Source organism: Gobius niger (genome assembly GCF_951799975.1).
Source record: "Gobius niger genome assembly, chromosome: 2".
Lineage (NCBI taxonomy): Eukaryota > Metazoa > Chordata > Actinopteri > Gobiiformes > Gobiidae > Gobius > Gobius niger.
In genome coordinates, this window is record NC_136853.1 from 44,134,323 (window position 1) to 44,160,537 (window position 26,215).

Below are 26,215 nucleotides of genomic sequence, written 5' to 3' on the forward strand. Positions count from 1 at the left end.
TTCTTGAGCAATGATTACGAGTACATAAAAATGCCACTGTTGTCTTTCATTTATATCCTAGTAGAGATTTTATGTTGTGGTACTGCATAATTCTACTTCGGTATTCAAAATGGCCGCCATAACAACAAAGGTCACATGACTGAAAAGCATGTATAGGTTGCCTCCGGGCACTCCAGTTTCCCCTTCCACTAAAAATATGTACAATGGGTTCCCCTCTGGACCAGGACACCCCTGAAAAAGAGATTCTTAATCTCAGTGGGAGTTTCCTGGTTAAATAAAGCAATATATTTATACAGATATTATTTAAAGGTGGATATTATGCAAAATGGACTTTTTCGAGCTTTACATCATGTTATTTTGTCATTCCCTCATTAAAAACATGCCTGAAGTGTTGCCTTGGCACATTCACGTATTTCTGAGTAATCTTTAAAAACTCTGATGGCGGCCATTTTAGGGATAGGTTTGCCTGAGTCCTCCTAGGAACGCCCCCACCTCCTGGAGACGCCTCCGAGCTTTCGTCACCAGCCGAGTAACCAACCACTGCTCCTCAGCAGAACCCCCTCCCCACTGATGCCACAGACAGCGTGTGGAGGGGGCGTGTCTGAAAGGGTCAGAGGATCTTAAAGAGACAGAGGCCTATTTCAAGACATTCACTACAGCCATTTTGAGAGAGACATTTTATACAAGGCAGTTATTCTAATTTACTGCATTTACAGACCAACAGCAGGTTTGCTCATCATTGTAGTGTGATATAGGTGCTATGTGACTGAAAAAAGAATAATACCCCCTCTTTAAAATGTACACAGGGGTTTAAAACAGGAGCCTGCTCAGGCCAGTTTACGTTCCCTCTCAGGGAGATCAGTCGAAGATCGGGGAAGACTTCTCTCCACCATCTTTTCCAATAAGGAAGTTCCCTGTTCTAAATCAGCTAAACAAACTGATGAAAGCTATGCATGAAAAGAAATGATATATATTGTTTGTGAAATATCCAAGTCCCTCCTCTCTCTCCCTTTCTCTCTTCCCTCTCTTTCTTTCCCTCCTCCCTCTCCCTCCCTCTGTTCTCATTCTCAGAGGCCATTACTGCTGATAAACACCGCGGTTTGTATCAGCGTGATGCACCTGGCATTAACGCGGATGCTTAAGAAAGTAATTAGTGGGTGTATGTGGCTGCTCCGTCCCTGTAGATGTCCTGGGGGGGGGCGGTGTAGCGAACGTGCCAGAGCATCCGTATATAGGGACGGGACGGGAGCGATTTGTGCCCGAGCGCCTGTCATCGGGCTGCGGATCTTGTCGTGCCTTCCAGCGAATGACTGAATCCCATCTCGGCACGAAACTTCTCCGCTCGCCAGCATGTGTCAGGGAGAAAAGTGCAGGAAGCAAAGATTTGTTCTGAGGTGAAACTAACTAAGAAGATTTAAACTTTGCTTTTATGGGACTTTAAAGCTAATCCTGTGGCAGTAGCATCCCACTTTTTGTGTTGAATTGACATTTTTCTAAACTCTGCTCAACATTTATCAGTGCAGAATAGAGACACAGCAGGCGTATTCTAAATTGATGCAGAGCTCATCACTTTTTTTATTATTATTTTGGCCTTTTGCACTTCTTTTCTTCGTCTTAGCATTGTTTGTTGACATTTTAGTAGTAGTAGTAGTAGTTTATTCGGTCAGTTCATTCCTTTAAACGTTATACAAACATTTCCAATTCTTTGTGCACAACACGACCGAAAGGGTTTAGGCTGAAGTGAAAACTTATTACGCCTAACCCAGTTTACAGACTTCCACGAGAGAAAAAACAAAACATTAATAATGAACAATATCAAGTGTCAAACAGAAGAGAAATAAGCATGTATCTGGAGTTAGTGACATACATTTCAATATTCCAACAAATATGTTTACATGCATTTGTTTTATGTTAATTTAGTCCAAACTAAATCATGTCATCATTATTATTTTTTATTTATTTTGTTTTTTTCTTACTTTATTCATCCTAAGCTTATATATTCTTGAAGTTTAGTAGCTTTAAACAATATTACAGAGGAAGTACAGATCGAAGCGCTGAAAGCATAGAAGAAGAAGCTGTGAAATGACACAGGATTGCTCAAAACTGAATGGGCTATAAAGCTTCTCCTGGCGTGTTTTGGGTTTTCGGTTGATTTAAAGCTCCCAAAAAGTTAATTTTGCACGACACGTCTCCTTTAACGACTTGTTGTGGCGACCCGTGGAGAATAAATGACCGTCTGAAAGGAAAACGGAAGCGCCGGTGTTAAATTATTAACCTGCTGTTAATAGTAAAGCTCATTTAAAAACAAATTGTGGTCTGGCCCACTCGCATGGATTATAGATTTCCCTCTGATTCGACCGCGCGGCTGCCTATGCACATATGTACGCGCCGTCGATGCGCCCGCTCCCTGCCGCATTGCACTCTGGGTAATAACCCGTGCAACCGATCCCTCTGCTTTGTATCCAACAGGGGGTAATTTTTCACTCCAGGGGGCAAATCAAACATCTGATTCAGGCCAAGGGGAGGGGGCTCGAATCCTGCTCCCCCCCGATGCTCCTTTGAGATGTGCAGACTTGCTGACGGGCGCAATCCCTTTCACTCACCCACGTACCGGCGAGCGCGTGAGAGAGGGCCGGGCGTGCGTTTAGCGAGGCAGATGGAGTGTCCTGGGCACTGGTGTGAACAAAACGATGACACTGCCATCAGCATAATAGCCCGAGCATGTGGACGTGTCGTCATTACGGATCTTTATGGGGTGTGTGAGGAGACAGACAAAAGCAGTTAATGTTGGGAATGTCTCTGGGTAGCTGCTGGTGGTGGTGGTGGTGGTGGTATGTCCCGGTGCCTTTGATTGGCTCGAGCCTTGTCTATGGGATACACCTAATAGAGATGAAGTCGCATTCAAAAACTGCTACATTGCAAAAAAAGCAAGGGGAAAAATAAATTACACTGCCTGACCAGAAATAAAAATCCCCCACCTGGAGTTAAAGGAATAGGCCACCGTTTTTACACACTGAGATATGTTCTTACCTCAGCTTTGACGAGTTCTTTAGGACCTTAGGACGGCGTTAGCATTTAGCCTCTCCCTCTCTCCTCTATAGCTCCAAAACAGGTCAAGATAGAAGCTACCAAGCTCTTCCAAGAGGATAAAAGGGGGAACTATATTGTAAGGCGTAATAATGCCAGGAGTAGTTCAAAATCCGCGCAGTAATCTTCACTTGCCAAATTACTCCTGGTTTTATTACGCCTTACAATATAGTCCCCCCTTTTATCCGCTTAGAAAATCCACATTGTTTAATTTTGTGTAATTATACTTTGTAGTGGAACACTTCACGTAACCATATTTAAATAGGGAAAACGTGGAAGAGCTTGGTAGCTTCTATCTTGACCAGTTTTGGAGCTATAGAGGAGAGAGGGAGAGGCTAAATGCTAACGCCGTCTGCGCTGTGTTTACGTGACTGAAGGCACGGGTGAAGATCAGACAGGTCCTAAAGAACTCGTCAAAGCTAAGGTAAGAACATATCTCAGTGTGTAAAAACGGTGGCCTGTTCCTTTAACTATCTGGGGATGGTGCAGTTGGTCAGGCCTTGGTTCAGCAACACAAAGAATGAGCTGACGACTTGACCATCCTGAATGACCAGGTTATTCCATCTATGGATTTCTTCTTCTTTAATGGCACGGCAAGAAGGTGACAATGCCAGGATTCACAGGGCTCACGTTGTTTAAAGAGGGGGTGTTCTGCTTTTTTCAATCACATAGCACCAGTCTATATCACACTACAATGATGACCAAACCTTCTGTTGGTCTGTAAATGCAGTAAATTAGAATAACTGCCTTGTATAAAATGTCTCTCTCAAAATGGCTGTAGTGAATGTCTTGAAATCGGCCTCTGTCTCTTTAAGAACCTCTGACCCTTTAGACACGCCCCCTCCACACGCTGTCTGTGGCATCAGTGGGGAGGGGGTTCTGCTGAGGAGCAGTGGTCGGTTACTCGGCTGGTGACGAAAGCTCGGAGGCGTCTCCTGGAGGTGGGGGCGTTCCTAGGAGGACTCAGGCAAACCTATCCCTAAAATGGCCGCCATCAGAGTTTTTAACAGATTACTCAAAAATACGTGAATACACTTCAGGCATGTTTTTAATGAGGGAATGACAGAATAACATGATGGAAAGCTTGAAAAAGTAAGAAAAAGCAGAGTCCACATCTTATCCCCATTGAGAATCTTTGGGATGTGCTGGAGACGGTTTTGCAAAGTGATCACTCTCTCCCAGTATAGTTGGTGAAGGGCCTTTTTTTCATAGGTTGATTTGAAACTGTTTTGTTTTCCGTCAGTCTATCTTTGGTGCATCTAATTTTAAAGCATTCTTATTGATCGCGAACTGGCTGGAAAGATGTTGCTGTTGTTAGTTTTCTTTTCCCTGATTTTTAAACGAATTGGTGAAGTTAGTAATGAGTTGGACCACAGCGGACTGTTTAGACCAGGGGTGCCCAACCTTTTCGTATCCGAGGGCCAAAATGAATATTGCCTCTGGGCCGCGGGCCAAACACAGCGAGTTCAAGCGTGAAACACACAACAGCAAATAATAATAGTGACTTTACTTTTTTTTTCTGCATTTGCATTTCATTCTATCTATGCAAATAACATGCTACATTAAAACAAATGTTAACAATGGCAAAAGTGTGGTTTTAGTCGAACAGAATCAACAATTACAGCCACAAAACCGCAGCAAAACAAACTGCTTATACTAGTGAGAGACATGAAGCTGGTGTTTGGACATTATTAGCCTATTAATGTTATTCAATGGCTCGCATGTCATCAAGGTGTGAGCCAGTCAGTGACCTCTGAGTCTGGACTTGTTGAGGTCAAGCCACTAAAGGTCTGCTCACAGATGTAAGTGCTACAAAACTGTTGTTTGTTTTACTACGAGTGTTTATCAGGGTCATGGCGACACCTTTATCTACAGGACCTACAGTGACTTTACCTAATTTATTTGTCAACTCAAAGAAAATGCCTTATTAGATCATTGTGAAAGTGGCAGTTCAGCATAAATTCTTTAATAACTCATTTTTAACACGTGCCTTTGTTGAACAACCTTTGCAATAAACGACTCACGACTGGGCTCACGTTAGAATCGTGTAGTGTGGGCGGTAGAAAGACGCGACTAGACTCCAGTCGTAGGAAATCAAACATGTTTGATTTTTAAGCCCGATTTTGGACGCACGGGAGAAACGTGGGTGATTTTACCGTCCCAAATGTGAATGACAGAGAGATATAAAGACAGAAAAACACCGCCGCGCCTCCTTTTTTCACTTCTCTGTTAAACCAGCGGCACAAACAACTCATTTCATGGCCACAGCCCCACACAAGAAACAGCACAACTTTATATCACCAAAAGTTCACGACAACCACCTTTTCCAGCTACATTTCAACCACGAACAGAGTTTAGCGACACTTACTGTGTTTGGAGACGAACTGTTTAGCTTCACCTCGCCGCTAACGGCGGCTAGCCTCCCCGCTTTCTCCTCCGTCTCCTCTGTCTCCTCCATCCTGAGGCTGACGCCTGTTTCCTTTTCTTATTAAATCCACTGAAACACGTCCCGCTTCTTCCTGTCGCCAACTTTTATCTCCATTTGACAGAACTATAGCCCAGTTGAAGCTTCGTAGTAGCAGTAAGCTAGCGCTGCGGTGTTGTGACATTGTTGACACCGTTGACCAATCGGGACACACACGTTATCCCACGCTCACAAACACAGGCCTGTCTTTGCGGATTTGGGGTCAGTTTTGGAAGCTGTAGAGACGACAGACGCGCTGTGTTATAAAACATCAGCTGTTTGTCAGAATCGTGTGTCGCTCTTACGATTCTCAGTTGTTAAGTGTGAACCCCCAGACGAAAAAGTTTCCAGTCGTGTAGTGTGGACCCCCCATTCTATATGAAATCATTTACGACTAGAAAAGTCGTGTAGTGTGTGCTGACCTTTAGTTTGCAGAAGGAGCCAAACAGCGCCCCCAATCCATACTGTACGGGCTTACCTTTGAGAATAAATGGGAAAAGTTAATAGAGTAAGTATATTATTAACCATACACGGCTGCAAAAGTAGGTCACCCCTGGTTTAGACTTTACTCGCTTCCCGTTTCATTGTTTTGTCGACAAGAAAATGGGTTCAGGGCCTTATAAAAAATAGTGAGATTATTTTATTGTTGGGGTTTGTTGGACTCAGTCTCTCATTAAAACACAAACCGCATGAAGGATTTTTAAAAGGTTTTGAGGGCTCAATAAAAAGCCACTGGATGAATTGTAAAATACGAAGTTAAACATTCTAATAGAACACTGCAAACTACAAAACTACTGAAAGCAAAATACTATATAGTCAGAATGCAAATAATTTGAACAAATGTTGATGTGCCCTCTTCAGCAGCGTCTTATTGTAGCATCTCTCACAAAACCATTCGAAGGCAGGGGCTGGACTGGGACTGAAAAACAGCCCTGGACTCTGACCAGCCTGGCCCAAATTAGCGTAATTGTGCACTTTCACAAATACATATTTTAACCTCTTACCACCCGCCTAAACCAAATGCATTCTGACCTCTTTTGGCTCATTTGAAAGCCAAGACCCACAAAACTCACCTTTTTTCCTCGCGATGTTGCTGTGTTGTGTCACCTTTTGTATGTTTTTTTTTTCTTTTTCATATTTGTCACTTTTTGATTGAGCTTTTTGTCACTTTTTTGTTGCATTTTTGTTGAGTTTTGTCACATTTTTGTTGGATTTTGTTGAGTTTTTGTCACATTTTTGTTGGATTTTTGTTGAATTTTGTCACATTTTTGTTGAGTTTTTGTCACTTTTTGATTGAGCTTTTTTTCACATTTTGTTGGATTTTGTTGAGTTTTTGTCACATTTTTGTTGAGTTTTTGTCACATTTTTGTTGAGTTTTTGTCACATTTTGGTTTAATTTTTGTCGCATTTTTGTTGCATTTTTGTTTAATTTTTGTTTAATTTTTGTCACATTTTTGTTGAATTTTTGTTGAATTTTTGTTGAATTTTTGTTGAATTTTTGTTGAATTTTTGTCATTTAAAAAAAAAAAGTTGAATTTTTGTCATTTAAAAAAAAAATGTTGAGTTTTTGTCACATTTTTGTTGCATTTTTGTTGAATTTTTGTTGAATTTTTGTTGAATTTTTTTTTAAAAATTGTTGAATTTTTGTTGCATTTTTGTTTATTTTTTGTCACATTTTTGTCACATTTTTGTCACATTTTGGTTTAATTTTTGTCGCATTTTTGTTGCATTTTTGTTTAATTTTTGTTTAATTTTTGTCACATTTTTGTTGAATTTTTGTTGAATTTTTGTTGAATTTTTGTTGAATTTTTGTTGAATTTTTGTCATTTAAAAAAAAAAAGTTGAATTTTTGTCATTTAAAAAAAAAATGTTGAGTTTTTGTCACATTTTTGTTGCATTTTTGTTGAATTTTTGTTGAATTTTTGTTGAATTTTTTTAAAAAAATTGTAGAATTTTTGTTGCATTTTTGTTTATTTTTTGTCACATTTTTGTCACATTTTTGTCACATTTTTGTCGCATTTTTGTTGCATTTTTGTTTATTTTTTGTCACATTTTTGTCACATTTTTGTCACATTTTTGTCACATTTTTGTTGCATTTTTGTCATTTAAAAAAAAAAAATTGTTGAGTTTTTGTCACATTTTTGTTGCATTTTTGTTGCATTTTTGTTGCATTTTTGTCTTTTTTTTTTATTTTTGTTGAATTTTTGTTGCATTTTTGTTGAATTTTTTGTTGAATTTTTGTCACATTTTTGTTGCATTTTTGTCCATGTTTTTCTCATGTTTTCACCCTCGCTATTTTGATGCTTTTCTTTCTAGCTCTTAGATTTGGGTAAAGCTCGGTTGAGGCGGGACCCGTGGCCCTCGAGCCAGTGGCCCCTCTGTGCTCTTCCAGAATGGACACATGGCCCAGTCCGTCCCTGTTCGAAGGTGGAGGAGCGTGGGCTGACCTCAGGGAAGGACGCAGCGCACGGTCTATACCCAATCACATTAGCATGCCTATAGCCTAAACATGTCTGCCTCCGAAACGCTAAAACGGACACTCTCGAAGCCGGCGCAAGGTGACAGCTATTCAGTATGTAAATCGTCGACACCAGCAGGATCTCGCAGTGAGACCCCGGGAGTCGATGGATGGATTTGCCGGCACCAGGTTGAGCGATCAATAGTGTGTTCAGCCAGTGCTTTCTCTGAGCTCTTTGTAAAGGGCTTTCAGGAAGCACAACTAATTGACCTGAAGCATCCACTCGCGCTCGCTAGTAATTTTAACCTCATCACCGCTCTCCCCATCCAATTGTGATGAGAGAGGCTTATTACTTCACAGCACTCGTTTCAAAACCTCTCCGCTGTACGGTTAATGCTTCCGATGGATGGACGTCTCACGAAGAAGAGAATCCAGGCACACTCTGTCCCTGTTTCCCACCGTTTATTATGTTTACCACAAAGTATGTGAGAGACACAGTGGAAGGATTATGTTGCCCACACAATTTTGGAATTGGTAGCTTTACATTTTTTTGTTGTTTTTTATCACACCTTAAAATGGCTTCATTGTAGGATGTGTCAAATGCAGGAGACAATTTACCCTGCGCGGGCGGAAGGGCTGGGAGATAGATTGCAGCTCAATAAATATCGCAATGTAAATGTAGCCATTAGAGATTTGGAAAGGCTGCATTAAAATATTATAATGTCATCTGCAAATAGTGTTGTTGAAAGTATTAGGTCCATGTTTGATGATTGCTCCCTGAGGGTAATTGGTAATAGTTGAACATGTTTGTCAGTGCTTTGGGTTTTTGAAAAATGGTCTTATAATTAAAACCCTGCTATCCTGCTGACATCATCGGTGACATCAGCCGGAGGCAGGAAGTGATCAAGAGAAATAAGATTAAACTAAAACTAGCAATTATAAGTGTAAAACTAAAACAAATGTGGTCCTGTTGTGGCAAGGTACAAGAACGAAGAAGAGGAATGACATTTGAGACGATACAATAAGATCTGGTATTTCATACAGCTCGACATTTGTTTATCGTTACTATGACAATAGCTACAATAGATACAGACGGCATCTCGTCATAGAAGGGGGCGTGGCTTCGCCAAGGGGGGAAAATAGAATCTTTAGAGAAACACAATTTTTCACTCTTTTTTGCCATTTTCTGGTGGAATATCAACTTATTCATCACATGTAAATAAAGTCAAGTGTAAATCGGGCCCATATGGATATTTTCTCTGTTCAGTAGAAGTGAAAAAACGGCAGTTGTAGCTAGCGCTAGCTAACCGTTAGCATTAGCCCGATGCTAACATGTAGCATCAAGTTAGCATTCTCCGTTATTTATGTATTTATGGGCTGTTGAACCACTTTGCTCCTCCCCATGTCTTTGTATCTTTATTTAGTGTAAACTATATTCATAATTCAGCATTTGTTAAAGTAGTTTTTGAATAATTAGAGAAAGTTTAAACTTTTTCAAAATTGTTTTCCCCCTTGACTGTTTTCAAAGATGCCGTCTGTATCTATAGGAATCTAGCTTCCAGCCTCCAGCTAAAATGTTCACAAACAATTGACTGTGCATAACTTTAAATCATAACAACGCTGCCCAAGAAGTGACTTCCTGTTTCGATCCAGCACGCCAAAATAAAAGCACCATCTTATTCATTAGTTCAACAGTTCATTAGTTCAACTTTATTTCTGCCATACTATTAACAGACAAAACACTTGAAATGTGTGTATTTAATTGTAGTAGCAAAGTACCTGCTGAACTAATCAATGAGACGAGCTGTGTGCTTTTATTTTGGCGTGCTGGATGGAAACAGGAAGTCACGATTTCAAGTTATGCAGAGTCAATATTAAAGGGTCTATAGATACAGACGGCATCGCATCATACAAGGGGGCGTGGCCTCGCCGAGGGGGAAAACAGAATCTTTTGGGAAACAAATTTTTTAACTCTTTTTAGCGATTTTTTGGTGAAATATGAACTTATTTATCACAAACAAATAAAGTGAAGTCTAAATCAGGTCCATATGGATGTTTATTCACAGCAGATTGTTCAGTAGAAGCGAAAATAACATGCTAGCTATCGTTAGCATTAGCATTCTCTGTTATTTATGTATTTATGGGCTGTTGAACCACTTTGCTATTCTCCATGTCTTTGTATCTTTATTTAGTAGAAAAGTGTATTCATAATTCAGCATCAGCAAGTAGTTTTTGAATAATTAGATAAAGTTTAGATTTTTCTCCAAATTGTTTCCCCCTTAACTGTTTTCAAACATGACCATATATGGGCGATTCCAGATCCAGTCTGTATCTTTGCTTTGGGATTTGGGACAAACTGGAATCTTTGTCTTGATTTCAAACGCATATACACTTACTGGACATAAATCATCGCAAATCTATGTGAAAATTGACCAGTGGATGTTTCTTTGTGATCAGTGGCACGTTTGTCTTCCGTGCGTTTGCTCCAGGACAGTGATTTCCGATACATGTCTGTTGTATTGCGCCTACATCAGGGTTAATTTGAAGCTCCCCTTTGTCCGGTTTGCCGAACCTATTGGCTTCCCTGTCCCGGGATGAGCACATTTGCATTATCATTATGTTGACCGTGGAGGCGGGACTGACCCATGACCCCACTGCTGTTTATTATACAGTGAAAGCCTACGTGTTTTAGTGTGGTAAACGTTTGGGGATTGGAAGACTGTGATATTTGGTGAAAGAATTCCTCCAAAATCATGTTGACTATCTGCAAACTGGGGTTACTGCCATTATACCAGTACAACAGACTTTACAACAGAGTTAATCGTCCACTTTTCAAAATGACAATGGTGATTTGTGATTTTAAACTAAGCCATGTTGGACCCGGAGAATCATTGATGCAGATTTTCTAAGTGGGATGAAAAGGGTTGGAAAGAGACATTTATTTTCATGGCGGAAGTTTTAACTTTTTTCAGAGAATTTACAGACATTAACATGAGACTTACCCTCATAACACTTTAGATACACTGGAAAAGGTGACATATTATGTTGGCAAAATGGCTTGAAAACACTTAAAGGGGGGGTATTATGCAAAATCAACTTTTTCAAGCTTTACATCATGTTATTATGTCATTCCCACCTCCTGGAGACGCCTCCGAGCTTTCGTCACCAGCCGAGTAACCAACCACTGCTCCTCAGCAGAACCCCCTCCCCACTGATGCCACAGACAGCGTGTGGAGGGGGCGTGTCCGAAAGGCTCAGAGGTTCTTAAAGAGACAGAGGCCTATTTCAAGACATTCACTACAGCCATTTTGAGAGAGACATTTTATACAAGGCAGTTATTCTGATTTTGCATTTACAGACCAACAGAAGGTTTGGTCATCATTGTAGTGTGATATAGACTGGTGCTATGTGACTGAAAAAAACATAATACCCCCTCTTTAATGTTAAAGAATTTTACCCAGTAAATAAAATTGAAATCCAAGCATTTTTTTTATGATAGATATTTTCATCATTGGAAAATACCTCAAAGGCCAGACCGCCTTTGCTCTGCCCAATCCCGTCAGACCTTAGAAGCTAAGCAGGAAGGGCCTGGTCGGTACTTGGATGGGAGACCGTTTGGTAACACCAGGAAGCCTGGGGAATGTAGTGAGTGAGTGAGTGTTTGGTGGTGGTCGGAGGGGCCGATGGCGCAGACTGGTTGCCTCACTTCTGTCAGTCTACCCCAGGGCTGCTGTGGCTACAATAGTAGCTTACCACCACCGAATATGGAGTGAAGGAATAGTGCAATGTATAGCGTTGTAGCTGCGCGAGCTACACGTCACACAAGGGCGGAGTCTACAGTGAAGATCCCGCCCTTATGCCCTTTTTAGGAACGTGCTTCGTCAGAGCTTCGGCAGAGTCTGTAAATCAGCCATGACTTCCCCCGTGAGCGTGGTCTCTATGGTAAACGGGGAGGAGTGAGGAGAAGCTGTCCATTTATATATACAGTCTATGGTTTTCACCTAACCCATAGCTATATCCTATGGGTTAGGACAGTGGTTCTCAACCTTTTGGAGACACGACCCCCATTAAAACAGGTAAAGGGGTTCGTGACCCCCGCCCGGGTCACACCGTGAAAAATAGGAACATTAGCCTACATCAGGGAAACTCACTATTGTAGCCCAAAGTAAAGCACCGTTTTTAAGTTTTGCACATAATATATGACCTAATTAGGTGTTTTGTTGGGAAATATGAAAATATTGACAGTATTTTCCACATTTTAGAGTCCTTTCACATATTTGGTCTCATATTTGGATTTATGAATAAATGCTTCTTCAAAATTCTCTTGGGGCCAAAGGTCGAAGGCCGAATTTGGCCCCCGGGCCTGACGTTGCCTACCCCTGGCCTACAAAGAAAAAAACAAATGGCTGAAAAAAATTCATCAAACTACGATCAAATAATGGCACTCTGGTAAAATAGCAAACACATTAGATTATATGCTAATGAAATTATGTATATTTTATCTAAATGATCTGGGGACCCCCCAAATTTGTCTCGCGACCCCCTTGGGGGTCCTGACCCCCAGCTTGAGAACCACTGGGTTAGGATATAGCTATCAATATCGAGATATCTGGCATGAATTTCGAGGTATGAAATTTAGTCCATATCGTTCAGCCCTTGTCCAAAGCGCACTGCGTATATATTGAGTGTATTGAGTTCTTTTTAGAAACCAGTTGCACGTTTTACACATCAAATCTCCCTTCGTCACATTTTGATATTTCACCGGCGACATGTGATCTTTATATTTGTATTTTTAGAAATGCCTTTGACTGAAAGCTCTCCCCAGTCGCAGCAGAAATCCCCCACTGTGCGTTAAGTTGTTTTGGACCGGAGTGAAAATACCGCCGCGCTTCCTTTCGTGGCTTTGGTTTTGCCTCTTAAAATAAACACGCCGGCCTAAAGTGCGCGTTCATCGCCGCTCAAAGCTTCATTTCTGGTCCGTACTTGACTGTTTTCCTTCCATCTCTCTCAATCTCTCGCACTTTTATCAATCGTTCCGTTCTTGCGCTGCCTCTAAATACCCCCTGCCACTCGCCTCTTCTTCTTCTTCTTCTTGCATTTTCACACCATCCTTCTCCTCTTCTCACCTCGGCAGGCGGTACGAAGTCTACCCCGTGTGCGCAGACCTACAGGGCCAGATCCTCGCGTGCTACCGAGAGAACGCCGGGAAAACCCTGCACTGCTCCAACATCGCGGCCCTCTACCTGCAGTGTGTCAACAAAGCCAAAACGGTGAGTATCTGTGCTCGGAACAAACCGGGCATTTTGTTTTTTAGATCATTTGCGCATGATGTGTTCCGACTGTGATTTTCCACTCCCGCAATATCCAGCCCGATGTGATTTGCATATAGATGTTTTCGCGCCTATGTGTGCTAAATTGATTCTTTGCACGTGAGCCCGTATAAATTAAAGGGAGAAGAAAGCCACTTCATCATTTTAGGGGAACTTTCTGTCACTTTTCACAAGCTGCTGCAGTTTGCGCGGATTTTGCTGAGGGCTACGGCAAACAGATGATTGGTCTGAAGTTAGACATTGGCAGAATCAGAATGGGTTTCCGTGCAATTGTTAGAGAAATGTTCATTCATATGGTAGTAAGAATATTAAATAACGAAGCAATAGAGGCATCCAATAGAATATAAGATATGGCAGGTAAAGGTGTCGAACTCTGCATACAAAATATACATGAATCAACAAAAGAACAGTGGTGGATTTACCAATGTGAGGTGTTTGCTATAAACACCTTATGTAACCTCCTATTTACCTCTGATCTAAGGCGAGACACTGCAGGTGAATAGGGAAGAAATGTATATTTACAGATATCAATTTGAAACTGGCATAAATGTGAGAAAAAAATACATTGCAAGTTTTCTGTCATTTTATCTTTTCATATAAGAACAAGGTGTTTTATGCCTAAAAATGCCCCAAATTTCCCATCTTTTCAGCGACGAAATCTGAATAATGGATAGAGCTACATTCAAATTTATGGTTTCATTTTATTGATGAATGAGTTACCAAGACTTTCTCAGAGGGGGTTTAGGATTTCTTGTTAAGTTTTAAAATAAGCTGTTTTTTAGTGGAAAAATGTGTAAAATTGTTATTTTCGCCTTATTTTTTGACATTCAAAACTCAATAAATGGGGCTTAGGGATTAGATAATAAAAAATTCCTCTGAAAAAACCTTCCAAATATCGTTCAGTCCAAGGCTGGAAAATTTGAAGTCTTTAGGTCCGACTGACGTGGACGTAGTGTCGCCACAATGACAGAAAAATGTGTTTTGAGAAAAAGGCCCTTGAAATTGTGTTCTCCCATATAAGTCTATGGGAGAACATTGAATCAGTGCAATATTTAAACATGTTATTGCGAAGATTAGGCATATTTTCTGTTTCCGGGTGAAAGCTTATATGTTCAGAGACCAATTTGGCCCAAAACCTGAAAACTGAAACAATTGAGTTTTGCCTGTAGTGTCTCCCGTTAAAGATTAAAAACGCACAAATATCAACTTTTCCCCACATAAAAAGTTACATAATGCACCTTTAAGCATAAATCTATCATGTTAGATAAGCTGGAATCAACCAATGAGCCCTGACTCCTTACATTTCCTCTCTCTCAAAAAAAAAAAAACTCTTTGTTTTCTCCGTTCTCACCCCGCCTAAAGGATGAGAAGTCTAAGCATACGCCACTTTGGACAGATCCTAAGTAAGTATCGGCTCTTTGAAGAGTAGAAGTATACGTTTTGGTAGCTCTGTAGATATTAGCCCCATAGATCACCAGCGTCCGGCAGAGCAGCCATTGTCTTTGTAAATGTCCGCATGAATTACGGTTACACGCGCACATTACAGTCACTCTCGTACACTTACGCACATTTACATGCACCGGGGGCCTCGCCGTGAGACGGGAGCGCACGGTCTGTCCAACGGCGCCTGAATAACGCAGCTTTTAAATACCCAGGTTTTAAACGCATGCACTATTTCCATAATGCATGCGTCTCTCCCTCTGTCTGTTTTTAATGCAATAAGTCCGAGGTAGAAGCCGCGGGCGTCTAAAGTGACTGTCCTTTTTGCTTCAATATAAACCTTTTTTTTTGTGTCTTTTGCTTTTTTTCTGCTTGTGTATCTTGCCGTATTTGCTAATAATAACGCCACTCAGTTGCATTTTAACTCGATTTCCCCTCCCTCTGACTTTGCAGTATGTAACGGCATCGGCCTCCATTTACATGCATAGAGCTTTTCTATTAGATTTGCCGACGCGTTTGTATCATTTACTTTACTTTTTGAGTCAGAAATGTGTTTTTTTTTGATCCGAAGCGTAAGATGCGGGCATATCTCGAGCTGTACATCATGTAAATCACCGGATGTTTTATTCATCGCGCTGCGAGTACCGTACGCGCGTGCATTAAGAAAGTGTTACCTGTTACACGAGCCCGGGCATAATCGGCGCAAATTGTTTGGGAGCCGAGTCGGGAGGCGCTTTGGTAATCTGCTTGTGTTTATCACCCGGAGGCAATCACGGCGCACTCCTGTTCATCTGCGCTTATCCGTTCGGGAAAGACTTGCTTTTTAAAGTCATTAGGCGCAAAAAAGAAGCCGTTTTGTGTGATAAGGCTTAAAGGAACAGGCCACCGTTTTTACATACTGAGATATGTTCTTACCTGAGCTTTGACGAGTTCTTTAGGACCTGTCTGATCTTCACCCGTGCCTTCAGTCACGTAAACACAGCGCAGACGGCGTTAGCGTTTAGCCTCTCCCTCTCTCCACTATAGCTCCAAAACAGGTCAAGATAGAAGCTACCGAGCTCTTCCACGTTTTCCCTATTTAAATATGGTTACGTGAAGTGTTCCACTACAAAGTATAATTACAGACAATTAAACAATGTGGATTTTCTAAGCGGATAAAAGGTGGAACTATATTGTAAGGCGTAATAATACCAGGAGTAGTTTGGCATCCGTGCAGTAAAGTGAAGATTACCATATTCTGTTTCTTTCGGTTTGGTCATTTTTACAAATGATTCAAAACATTCAAAACATACAATTCAAGCCATGAACACAATAAGAAGAAGAAGATCTTTATTTATATAGCGCCTTTCACAGACATGGTCACAAAGCGCTTTACATGAGACAATTGTACATTCATTCCATACTCGGTGGTGGTAAACTACGTTTGTAGCTTCAGTTTCCCCTGGGGGAGACTGACAGAAGTGCTTTCGGGACAACACACGTCTGCACCAACGGACCCTCTGACACCACCATACATTCACTCACATCATTCATCCTGGCCTATTGTACATGTTTTTAGTGGTAGGGGAATCCGGAGTACCCGGAGGAAACCTACGCAAACACGGGGAGAACATGCTCCACACAGAAAGGCCCCGTCCAGGTGGGAATCGAACCCGGACCTTCTAGCTGTGAAGCGAGAGCACTAACCGCTGCGCTACCGTGTAAATAAATAAAAGAATAAATGACCAGGCGCAGGCAGAAGCTAAAGCTTATTGTGCCTGCCCTTCACTTTTAAATCATAAATGCAGCACGTTAATGGTAACAACCATCCGTTCGCTGAATTAACACAGGTGGACCATTGTCCGCTCCAGAAGCATATTTAATTAATTTTCATTCTGTCAAATATTTTTCCATTATTATTCTCTTGTTAATATTTTTGAACTGAAAAAGAGACGTAGCTTGTTTTAACTCATTGCAGCAGCTATTCCATAATTTAACTCCTTTGCTTGATAAACAGTGTTTTCTTGTAGAATGTACTTGCGGTTGATTAAATATATATGTTCCTCGGAGATTATAGTTACTTTCTCGACTGCGCGGATTTCGAACTACTCCTGGTATTATTACGCCTTACAATATAGTCCCCCCTTTTATCATCTTAGAAAATCCACATTGTTTAATTTTGTGTAATTATACTTTATAGTGCAACACTTCACGTAACCATATTTAAATAGGGAAAACGTGGAAGAGCTTGGTAGCTTCTATCTTGACCTGTTTTGGAGCTATAGAGGAGAGAGAGGCTAAATGCTAACGCCGTCTGCGCTGTGTTTACGTGACTGAAGGCACGGGTGAAGATCAAACAGGTCCTAAAGAACTCGTCAAAGCTAAGGTAAGAACATATCTCAGTATGTAAAAACGGTGGCCTATTCCTTTAAAGGGAATAATATGCAGAATCGTGCGGGGGCGACGAGATCGGGAACGGGACGTGAGCCGATGCCGCTCCACGATTAGGATGTTTACTTTGCTTTATCGGAGCGACGCAGGAAGCTGTGAGGCTAAACCGGGGGCGTGACTTTGACCTCCGGGTGGGCGACATCCAAACACAAGCGCCTTGAAACCCAGAAGATCTCTCAAAAACCTTCCGATCGTTTTACCCTTTGCCGTCCTTCCTTTATCAAATCTACGGCATCTCGTGTGAGAGATAAGATTGTTCAACCTTTCCATCTCCGGCGAGGATGAAAAAAAAAAAGCCAAATCCGTCCGAATCTCGACATTTACAGCGTTGACCCGTCAGCTGTAGGGCAACCCCGGGGCAGAGGCGTCGTCCATCCGGGCCTTTGCTGCCGATAATTAGCGCTCCTTATCTCTGCTCCGTGATAGCATTCGGACGCACTTTCGCCAGCCTTTCTTTTGTCGCCCTCTTTGCCGTCGCCTCCTTCATCCGCTATCCCTTCAATCCCTTTTCGATTGGACGCTTAACAGGTCCTGATAGGAAGCGGCGAGGATGCAGTGGCCAGAGAGGGATAGATAAAGTCTGGCTGTCCCCTCTCTGAATTGGAGTTTATCATGTGAGCCCATCGTTCGCGCCGCTGCTCCTGCCTGCAGTGCTCATTTGGTATTCTTAATGCATGACCGCCCCGTGCTCCCTATCTCCTCCGTCGCCACTTCATTTTTTTCTTACTTTTTCTTTTTTTTTTTTTTTTTTTTTTTAAGACTGGCCCTTCCATCTCCATTCTTCTCCTCAAAGGCTCCGACTATATCTCTGTCTGTGGCTTTGCAGCTATATTATGTTTGCGGAATGAATGCCGCGCCACAAAGAGCTCAAAGTGTGTTGCGAAGTCACAATCCGTCATTCGCCTTTGATTGGATTTTGGAGGAGAGTTCTGGGATTGACCGTGAGGGTCTGTGTCACGCTTAACCCCTTAACTCCCGCCTGAACCGAGCACCTTTTCTCCAGTTTAGGTTTTACCCCAGTCCAAAAGCTTCTGGGGAAAAAAAGCGGTGAAAGTAGCGACAAAACTGAGATGAAAATAATGATGGAAATGTGACAAAAAAGTGAGAAAACATTGATGAAAAAGTGGCAAAAATGGCACAAGAAATTGACAAAAAAATGGACGAAAAAATGACAAAAATGTGACATAAAAATGACAAAAAATTGACAAAAAATGACAAAAAAAAGACAAATTACAAAAATGTGACAAAAATGTGACAAAAAAATGGACAAAAAAGTGACAAAAAAATACAAAAAAATACAAAAAAAAAACAAAAATGTGACAAAAAAATTAACAAAAATTGACAAAAACATTGACAAAAAAAGACAAAAAAATTACAAAAATGTGAAAAAAAAATTGACCAAAAAAATTACAAAAAAAAGACAAAAAAAGACAAGAATATTACAAAAATGTGGCAAAAATATGCTAAAAAAAAATGACGAAAAAAATGAAGAAAAAGTTACAAAAATGAGTTGAATATCCAACAAAAAAACGAGGAAAAAAAAATCTGATGACGTGAGGTTGACATGAGATTTTAACTGTTGTTGTTTTTTTACATATTTTTGTTTAAAATCTTCAACATAAATCACATAAAGAACAAACAAATTTGTTTAGTTTAGTTCATTTGTACAGCAGGGGTAGGCAACGTCAGGCCCAAATCCGGCTCTGCAACACAGAACCTCTGGCCCCAATATGATTTTGAGAAATATTATTATGCAAATAAGGGACCAAATACCTGTTAAAGGGACTATACAGAGTTTAAAAATGTTAAAATGAAGTATTTTCCTCCCCCTACATGTTCCAACAATGTCCTAATAGAATGAGCCCAGACCTGTTCACCACAACTGCCTCTGAAGTCCTGCACTGTCACTTAAAAAGGTGTAAATTCGGGTCCGAAGTGCCGTCATGCACGAGTTTTTTATAGAAGGTGCAGTTACACGTATGACCTGAGGTGGCAGTAGTGAGTATAAAATGGCCAACTTGCATCTAGCCCCTTTAAAGTACTCTTTTTATAGTGTCTTTTTATCGTGTATTTTTAAATGTCCTTGCAGAACATCCCACTTGGTCATAATGTAAAACAGTGATTCTCAAAAGTGGGTCGCGAGCCTGTAGGGAACTTTTTTTTAATATTCACCATCTGAAACTACACGGAAACACACTGGAGTCTGTTACAATTAATATTATTGGGTTGTTTTGATCATAATTTCAGTCTTTAAAGCAAATCTACGGCTTGTTTAATAAAAACATCAGTGGTAAATACAATAGTTTATACAATATATTACACATTTTAGTTTTATTTGGGTCGCAGCTTGTCATTAAAGGGGCTAGATGCAAGTTGGTCATGTTATACTCACTACTGCCACCTCAGGTCGTGTGCGTAACTGCAGCTTCTATACAAAGCATGAGCATGACGGCACTTCAGACCCGAATTAACATTTTGAGTGACAGTGCAGGATTTTAGAGGCAGTTGTGGTGAACAGGTCTGAGCTCATTCTACACATTAGGACATGGCTGGAACATGTAGGGGAGGAGAATACTTCATTTAAACATGTTTAAACTCCGCATAGTCCCTTTAAGGTAATGGCAGGTCTCGGAGCCAGACCACTTTAGAACGACTGATGTAAAACTCCAGAGCTTGAAACACTTAAGATCGACTAACTTGTCTTGACAAATCGTTCTGAATTAATGCTAAATTGATTTTGAACGTTTCCATTCATTTACAGTATTTTCAGATGAAATGTGAATCACTGACGCGAACGGGTCCGAAATATCTTTTGGATAAAAGGATTGCTGTGCGGACCGTTTCTCATTTTCTCAATTATTTCACTTTTAGATCCGCCACGCGAGCCTCAGCTACTTTTCGATGTGCGTGTCTTTTTCTATTCATCCAAAATATGTTGAAAAGCTTGAATAAAGCATCATTTATTCCCTGGTCAAAACACACACTAATCCATGTCTCATGAACCACTCTTTTACTATTTGGACCTGATTAATTATTATGGTTATGATTATATTGTTTTTCTGCCGATGCTATATATATGCTCTATTCCAGGGGTAGGCAACGTCAGGCCCAGGGGCCAAAACCGGCCCTCTATCATCAAACTGGGTCAGTCCATCTCAGATCACCCAAAAAAATAGCATTTTTAAACCCCACCCTCTCCAATTTTTGTGAAATTTGGTATACATGTAATTCATGGCCAGAAAAGCCAGAATTTCAAATTTTAAACTAATCGGACCAACGGTTTTCGAGATATCGCATTTTCATTTTTTCACTTTTTCGCGAAAAAGGGCATGGCCGCCTACTTTCAAATTGCTGTAACTCAGCAACCACTGGTCCGATTTTCAAAACACAGGTATGTCTGTAAAGGGGAGACCACGAGGAATGAAAATGTGGCATTGGTTTGTGCATTTGGGTATTTTTTAGGTGAATTACCTTTGTACGTATATTTTGACCTTGAAATTGACCCTGTGGGACACGCCCGATCTCTCCGACGCAAATAGGAAAAATGTAGCCCTATGTGTCAACTACAACATGTAAGAAAACTGGAGGGGTTTTCTTTTTCATTTTCATGTAATACCAGGTAGAAGTTGACATACCCACTCCTCCAGACATCCATTCACAGTCCGTTCTGTACAATTCCATTAATTTATATACACAGTGCCTCAGATTGATTTATTCCAAGATATAATGTCAATCACAAACAAAAAGTCAATGAAAATTTCACAGCTGTCTCAGCCTCCTGGTCACTTTTTCTGATTTCTACTCCTTTTCAATAGGCCGGTTCAAACCGTGGTTAGACATTCTGGGCAGGTCATTATGAGAAACACTGTAATTTCAAGTGGAAGAAGATTTCAAGATCTCATCATACAAGTAGAAGGTTTTAGCAGGTGTCCTAGGACACATAAACTTTATGTTGTTGAGACGTCCTCCACCAAACCAATCCATGGAGCGTTATCGTAGCTGGAGCACACAATTCTGAGGTCTAGTAACTAGAGGTATATCAGCACTGCCTTCATGTTCATTACTCAGGTGTTCCTGAACTGCTACCAAATCTGGGGGGGGCTCACCTGTTCACCGATGTAGACATGCATCTCTGTCACTGAAACAGGGATGAAACGATGGTACTGCAATGTTCCTTTAATGGTCGTAGCCAGGTTGAATCTAGGCTTGAGTTCAGCTTCACAACTAACCACCTCATCCACTGGCACATGGAAGAGATTGATATTCTTCATTGATGTTCTATCAAACATGGCAAGAGATGTAAGAATGGCTGTTTTCACAATGAGACCTTTAAATCTCGTCTTGCACTACATAAGAAAAATTCTCAGCGAAGTCCCTTTGCAAAATTATTTCCTTCATAGGTTTCAAGTTGGTGTTCAAATTGTTTATGTAGGCACTTTGAGACTTTGCAGTGAAGCTGAGTCTTGTATTTTCAATTTTTGATTTTCAATTTTCAATTAAATCATCTTTTGGCTCCACAATGCATGATGGGTGAATGCAGGGAGTTCAGCTTCCCGATGGCCCTGTGTACGAAACTGTTCCTCAAGGAACAGAAAGGAGAAAAAATCAGAAAAAGTGACCAGGAGGCTGAGACAGCTGTGAAATTTTCATTGACTTTTTGTTTGTGATTGACATTATATCTTGGAATAAATCAATCTGAGGCACTGTGTATATAAATTAATGGAATTGTACAGAACGGACTGTGAATGGATGTCTGGAGGAGTGGGTATGTCAACTTCTACCTGGTATTACATGAAAATGAAAAAGAAAACCCCTCCAGTTTTTTTATATGTTGTAGTTGACACATAGGGCTACATTTTTCCTATTTGCGTCGGAGAGTTTGGGCATGTCCCACAGGGTCAATTTCAAGGTCAAAATATAAGTACAAAGGTAATTCACCTAAAAAATACCAAAATGCACAAACCAATGCCACATTTCTATTCCTCGTGGTCTCCCCTTTACAGACATACCTGTTTTTTGAAAATCGGACCAGTGGTTGCTGAGTTACAGCAATTTGAAAGTAGGCGGCCATGCCCTTTTTCGCGAAAAAGTGAAAAAATGAAAATGCCATATCTCGAAAACCGTTGGTTCAATTAGTTTAAAATTTGAAATGTTGGCTTTTCTGGCCATGAATTACATGTATACCAAATTTCACAAAAATTGGAGAGGGTGGGGTTTAACTCATCGGGTGAACTGAGATGGACTGACCCAACTCTGGCCCTCGAGATGATTTTGAGAAATATTATGACCCAAATCATAGGTCAAATGCCTGTTAAAGTACTCTAAAAATGCTGTTAATTCCTTAACATGTCTTAGCAGAGCGCCCTTTAGGCTATAATCCTAAAAAATACTCTAAGAATACTAAGAAATGACTTAAATCTACTTGAATTAAGAGATTAAATCTAAAGATTGAGTGGATTTGGTCTGGCCTTAAAGCAGATTAAACCTATTCTATGGAACAAGCACAAGTTTGATCTTAATTCAGATTATTTTGTATAATTTCAAGTGAAAAATATCCGACTATATAGTCGACTATATAGTCGACTATATAGTGCGGGCCTATGTAGTGAATGAGGGGTTAGGGAATAGTGTGGACATTCGGACACAGCCCAAGAGTTTATCAATAGATATAATTGATATTTTATCTGTAATATCATGACAATAACTATGACTTTATTGATCTTAAAATGGACAAAAGAGTCAATTCAAATTTTCACTCAGAGAAAGACAGTTTAAGAAAGTCTCTTGGTATCGGTAAATATCGGATATCGGCTGATACCTAAAACCCCAATATCAGTAGCAAAAAAAGCTGGATCGGTGCAGCGTAAAGTACAGAAATTATAAATCGATACACTGTGTCTCTCTTTGCCTACATAACCAAAATGCAATCTCTCCACTCCTTTACATTTACGTCACATTGTTTTATTCACCAAACCCCGTCGTAAGAAACACACAGCCCGAGTGAAGCGGCTGCAGACTCATCCCAGGTTAGTTTTATAGAACCACTTTTAGAAGTCATTCCCTTGATTCCTTCTCCCCCTTTGCTCTCGGGCTGTTTCCGTGCGGTGGCGGCGGCTCCAGTAGACTGGTTCAAATGGTTATTGACAGGGAGGGCTGGGGATTTGTGCCTGCACTTATCGCTAACATGGAACCACTGCCCCTGGGTCCCTCCCTGCCTCTCCAATACTGCTTCATTTATAGCGTACTCAGCCCTGCCCCTCGCTCTCCTCCTTCACTCGGCTCTCTTTCGCTTTCCTGGTCGACCTGAAATATGTTTTACCCTCATGTTTGGGAAAAAGTCTAGAGCTGAGCTTATTGAGGGGGGGGGGGGTGGAAACAGAATTGCCAATATTCAGACTATTAGGATTGCCATTACAGCGAGAAGGTCCAGGCTCCGTTCCTGGGCTGGGGGTGTTGCTTCTTTGTGGAGCTGGGCGATATTCCTCCAGGTGCTCCAGTTTCCCAACCCAAAATATGCACAACGGGTGAAAAGCTCCAGCTATAGTGACAGTTTACTTTGAGGTATTGGTTGAAAGGTGGATCAAATACAAATAGAAATCTCAAAGGCTGCATTTCATTGGTTATATAATGTGAATGTTTTATGTAAATGTGATTCAATATACTTGTCAGAAACTCTGCAAATAGAGTAATTAGTTTAATCCATTAGTGCTGCACTGAATCAATCAAATCTTTATTTCTATAGCACATTTAAAAACAGCTACAGTTAACCAAACAGACTGATTCAGAGGACGATAATAAAATAGGTGTTGAAATGCATTTGTCAGTGTCCGACTGCCTTTATTAGTGTGGTCCTTAGTCCCATATTGTCAAATTATTATTTTTTTAAGCTCCAACCCCTGAATTTTGTTCGAATAGTCACCAAAACTCTCTTGATATATATGTTTTTTTTTACTCCGGCCTCATTGACGTTGAAGTTTGCCACCTGGAATTCACACTTTGTTAAGGCGAGGCACTGCAGGTGAAACATCCTCCGGTCGTAAAACCCAGAGCTAAACTAAACCAGTTATAAACCAGGACTGAATAAGAAACTTTCGTTTTTAGGCAAATTGAAAAGCAAAACGAAGCCTGACAACAACAAAAGACGTGTTTACCTTGATTTGATTTGATTTGATTTATTTTCACATAATAAAACAATAGCATGATTACATCTGGTTTCACAAATAAGATGGAAGGTTGCCAAAAACCCTAAAGGGACCATTAGCGACAGACCCGGAGGCGGAGCTTACGTGCTGTTGTTACAGCTTTACAGCAGCTGCAGAGAAGGGAATATCCAAGCTGGTTTATAGAAAAGTGAGCGTTCACTCTGTATTAGACATTGTTGGTACAGTTTTGGTAAATGATGAGTGGCAGAGTGAGCGCTCACACTCGTCAAAGTGCAGTGAGTTTAGAAAAGTTTATCTGAAAGAAACCGTGTCCTGATGTGGATCTGACTCTGCAGCTCAGGAGGTAAAGACGTCCTTTCTCTCTTTTATTTCGGCCTAAGTGGAAATTCTGCTCAAAACAGGAAGTTACAGGCGACGCTGCTGCTCCTGGGTCATCTCTGTTGTGCTTTTTCAGTCTTTTTCCTGAATGATACTTTTAATACACGTTTTTTTTATTGAATTAAAGAGGGGGTATTATGTTTTTTTCAATCCCATAGCACCAGTCTATATCACACTACAATGATGAGCAAACCTTCTGTTGGTCTGTAAATGCAGTAAATTAGAATAACTGCCTTGTATAAAATTGCTCTTTCAAAATGGCTGTAGTGAATGTCTTGAAATAGGCCTCTGTCTCTTTAAGAACCTCTGAGCCTTTCCGACACGCCCCCTCCACACGCTGTCTGTGGCATCAGTGGGGAGGGGGTTCTGCTGAGGAGCAGTGGTTGGTTACTCGGCTGGTGACGAAAGCTCGGAGGAGGTGGGGGCGTTCCTAGGAGGACTCAGGCAAACCTATCCCTAAAATGGCCGCCATCAGAGTTTTTACAGATTACTCAAAAATACGTGAATGTGCCAAGGCAACACTTCAGGCATGTTTTTAATGAGGGAATGACAGAATAACATGATGGAAAGCTTGAGAAAGTCCATTTTGCATAATATCTCCCCTTTAAACGCAAGTAAAATCATTTATAACTGTGTTCTCCTGTACAAGTCACAGTCATTTGCTTTTCTCACACATCTAACGCGTTCTCTTTTTTCTTCTGCTTTCAGGACAAGTTGAAGACCGGAGGTTAAGGAAACAAACGGGAGGAAATTGCAAATGTTTATTGTGTGGGATTTCTCATCACTCAAGAACTGACAAGCCACCAGACAAGTGACTCAGCAGCAAAGAACTTCCAAAACTCAAGAGGACGACAGACAACACAACAATAATTAACTAAACACTTTTAGTAACCGCGTTCTCCCTTTCTTTTAAAATGTACGGCGTGACCATCGCGTCCGCCATTTTGGAAATCCACCACCCTTTTCGGACGCACTCTGAAAATCACTATTTTTGCGATCGAGAAACCAGCCATTTTGTTTTTTGAAGCTTGTCTATGCACTTTTCCCACATGTAACTGTATCATTTTTGTGTTAATACGGTGATGTTTAATCTTGTGTTGAGAATACATCCAGACCAACGCTTGTGATAACGTCTGATAGGAAGAAATAAAAGATTTAAGTGTATTTTTTTCTTCTCTTCTTTCGTTGGTTTGTGCCCAGAGTGAGCGTTAGAGACGGGGGGGGGCATCCAGGGACCGTTCCTCCCAGATGTTCCGCCCCGTAATCTGCCTCCCCCTCTATCGCTCCATCTCCAGCCTGTCTTTATTCAACCGCACGCTAAAGCCTTCCACTGACAGACGAGGGGATTCAGCCCATCTCTACCTCTCCCTTATCCCCCCCCTCATTGTCTCCGTTTGCTTATCGGCTCTGGTCTTTTCTGGAGTGCGTCTTCTTGCCTTCACTCCGCCTCTCCCTCCCAGACAAA

The 26,215-nt window shown here is 40.9% G+C and overlaps 1 protein-coding gene across 1 annotated transcript in view; it reads left to right on the forward strand.

Moving 5' to 3' along the window:
• chchd3a (coiled-coil-helix-coiled-coil-helix domain containing 3a) overlaps positions 1–25,584 on the forward strand; it is a 230,540-nt gene extending 204,956 nt beyond the window's left edge. Inside the window, exons 7-8 of the mRNA XM_079552199.1 lie at positions 13,144–13,279; positions 25,459–25,584. Of these exons, the coding sequence (XP_079408325.1) occupies positions 13,144–13,279; positions 25,459–25,482 (160 nt within the window). The 3' untranslated portion in view covers positions 25,483–25,584. The remainder of the gene's footprint in view (positions 1–13,143; positions 13,280–25,458) is intronic.
• The last annotated feature ends 631 nt before the right edge of the window (positions 25,585–26,215 follow it).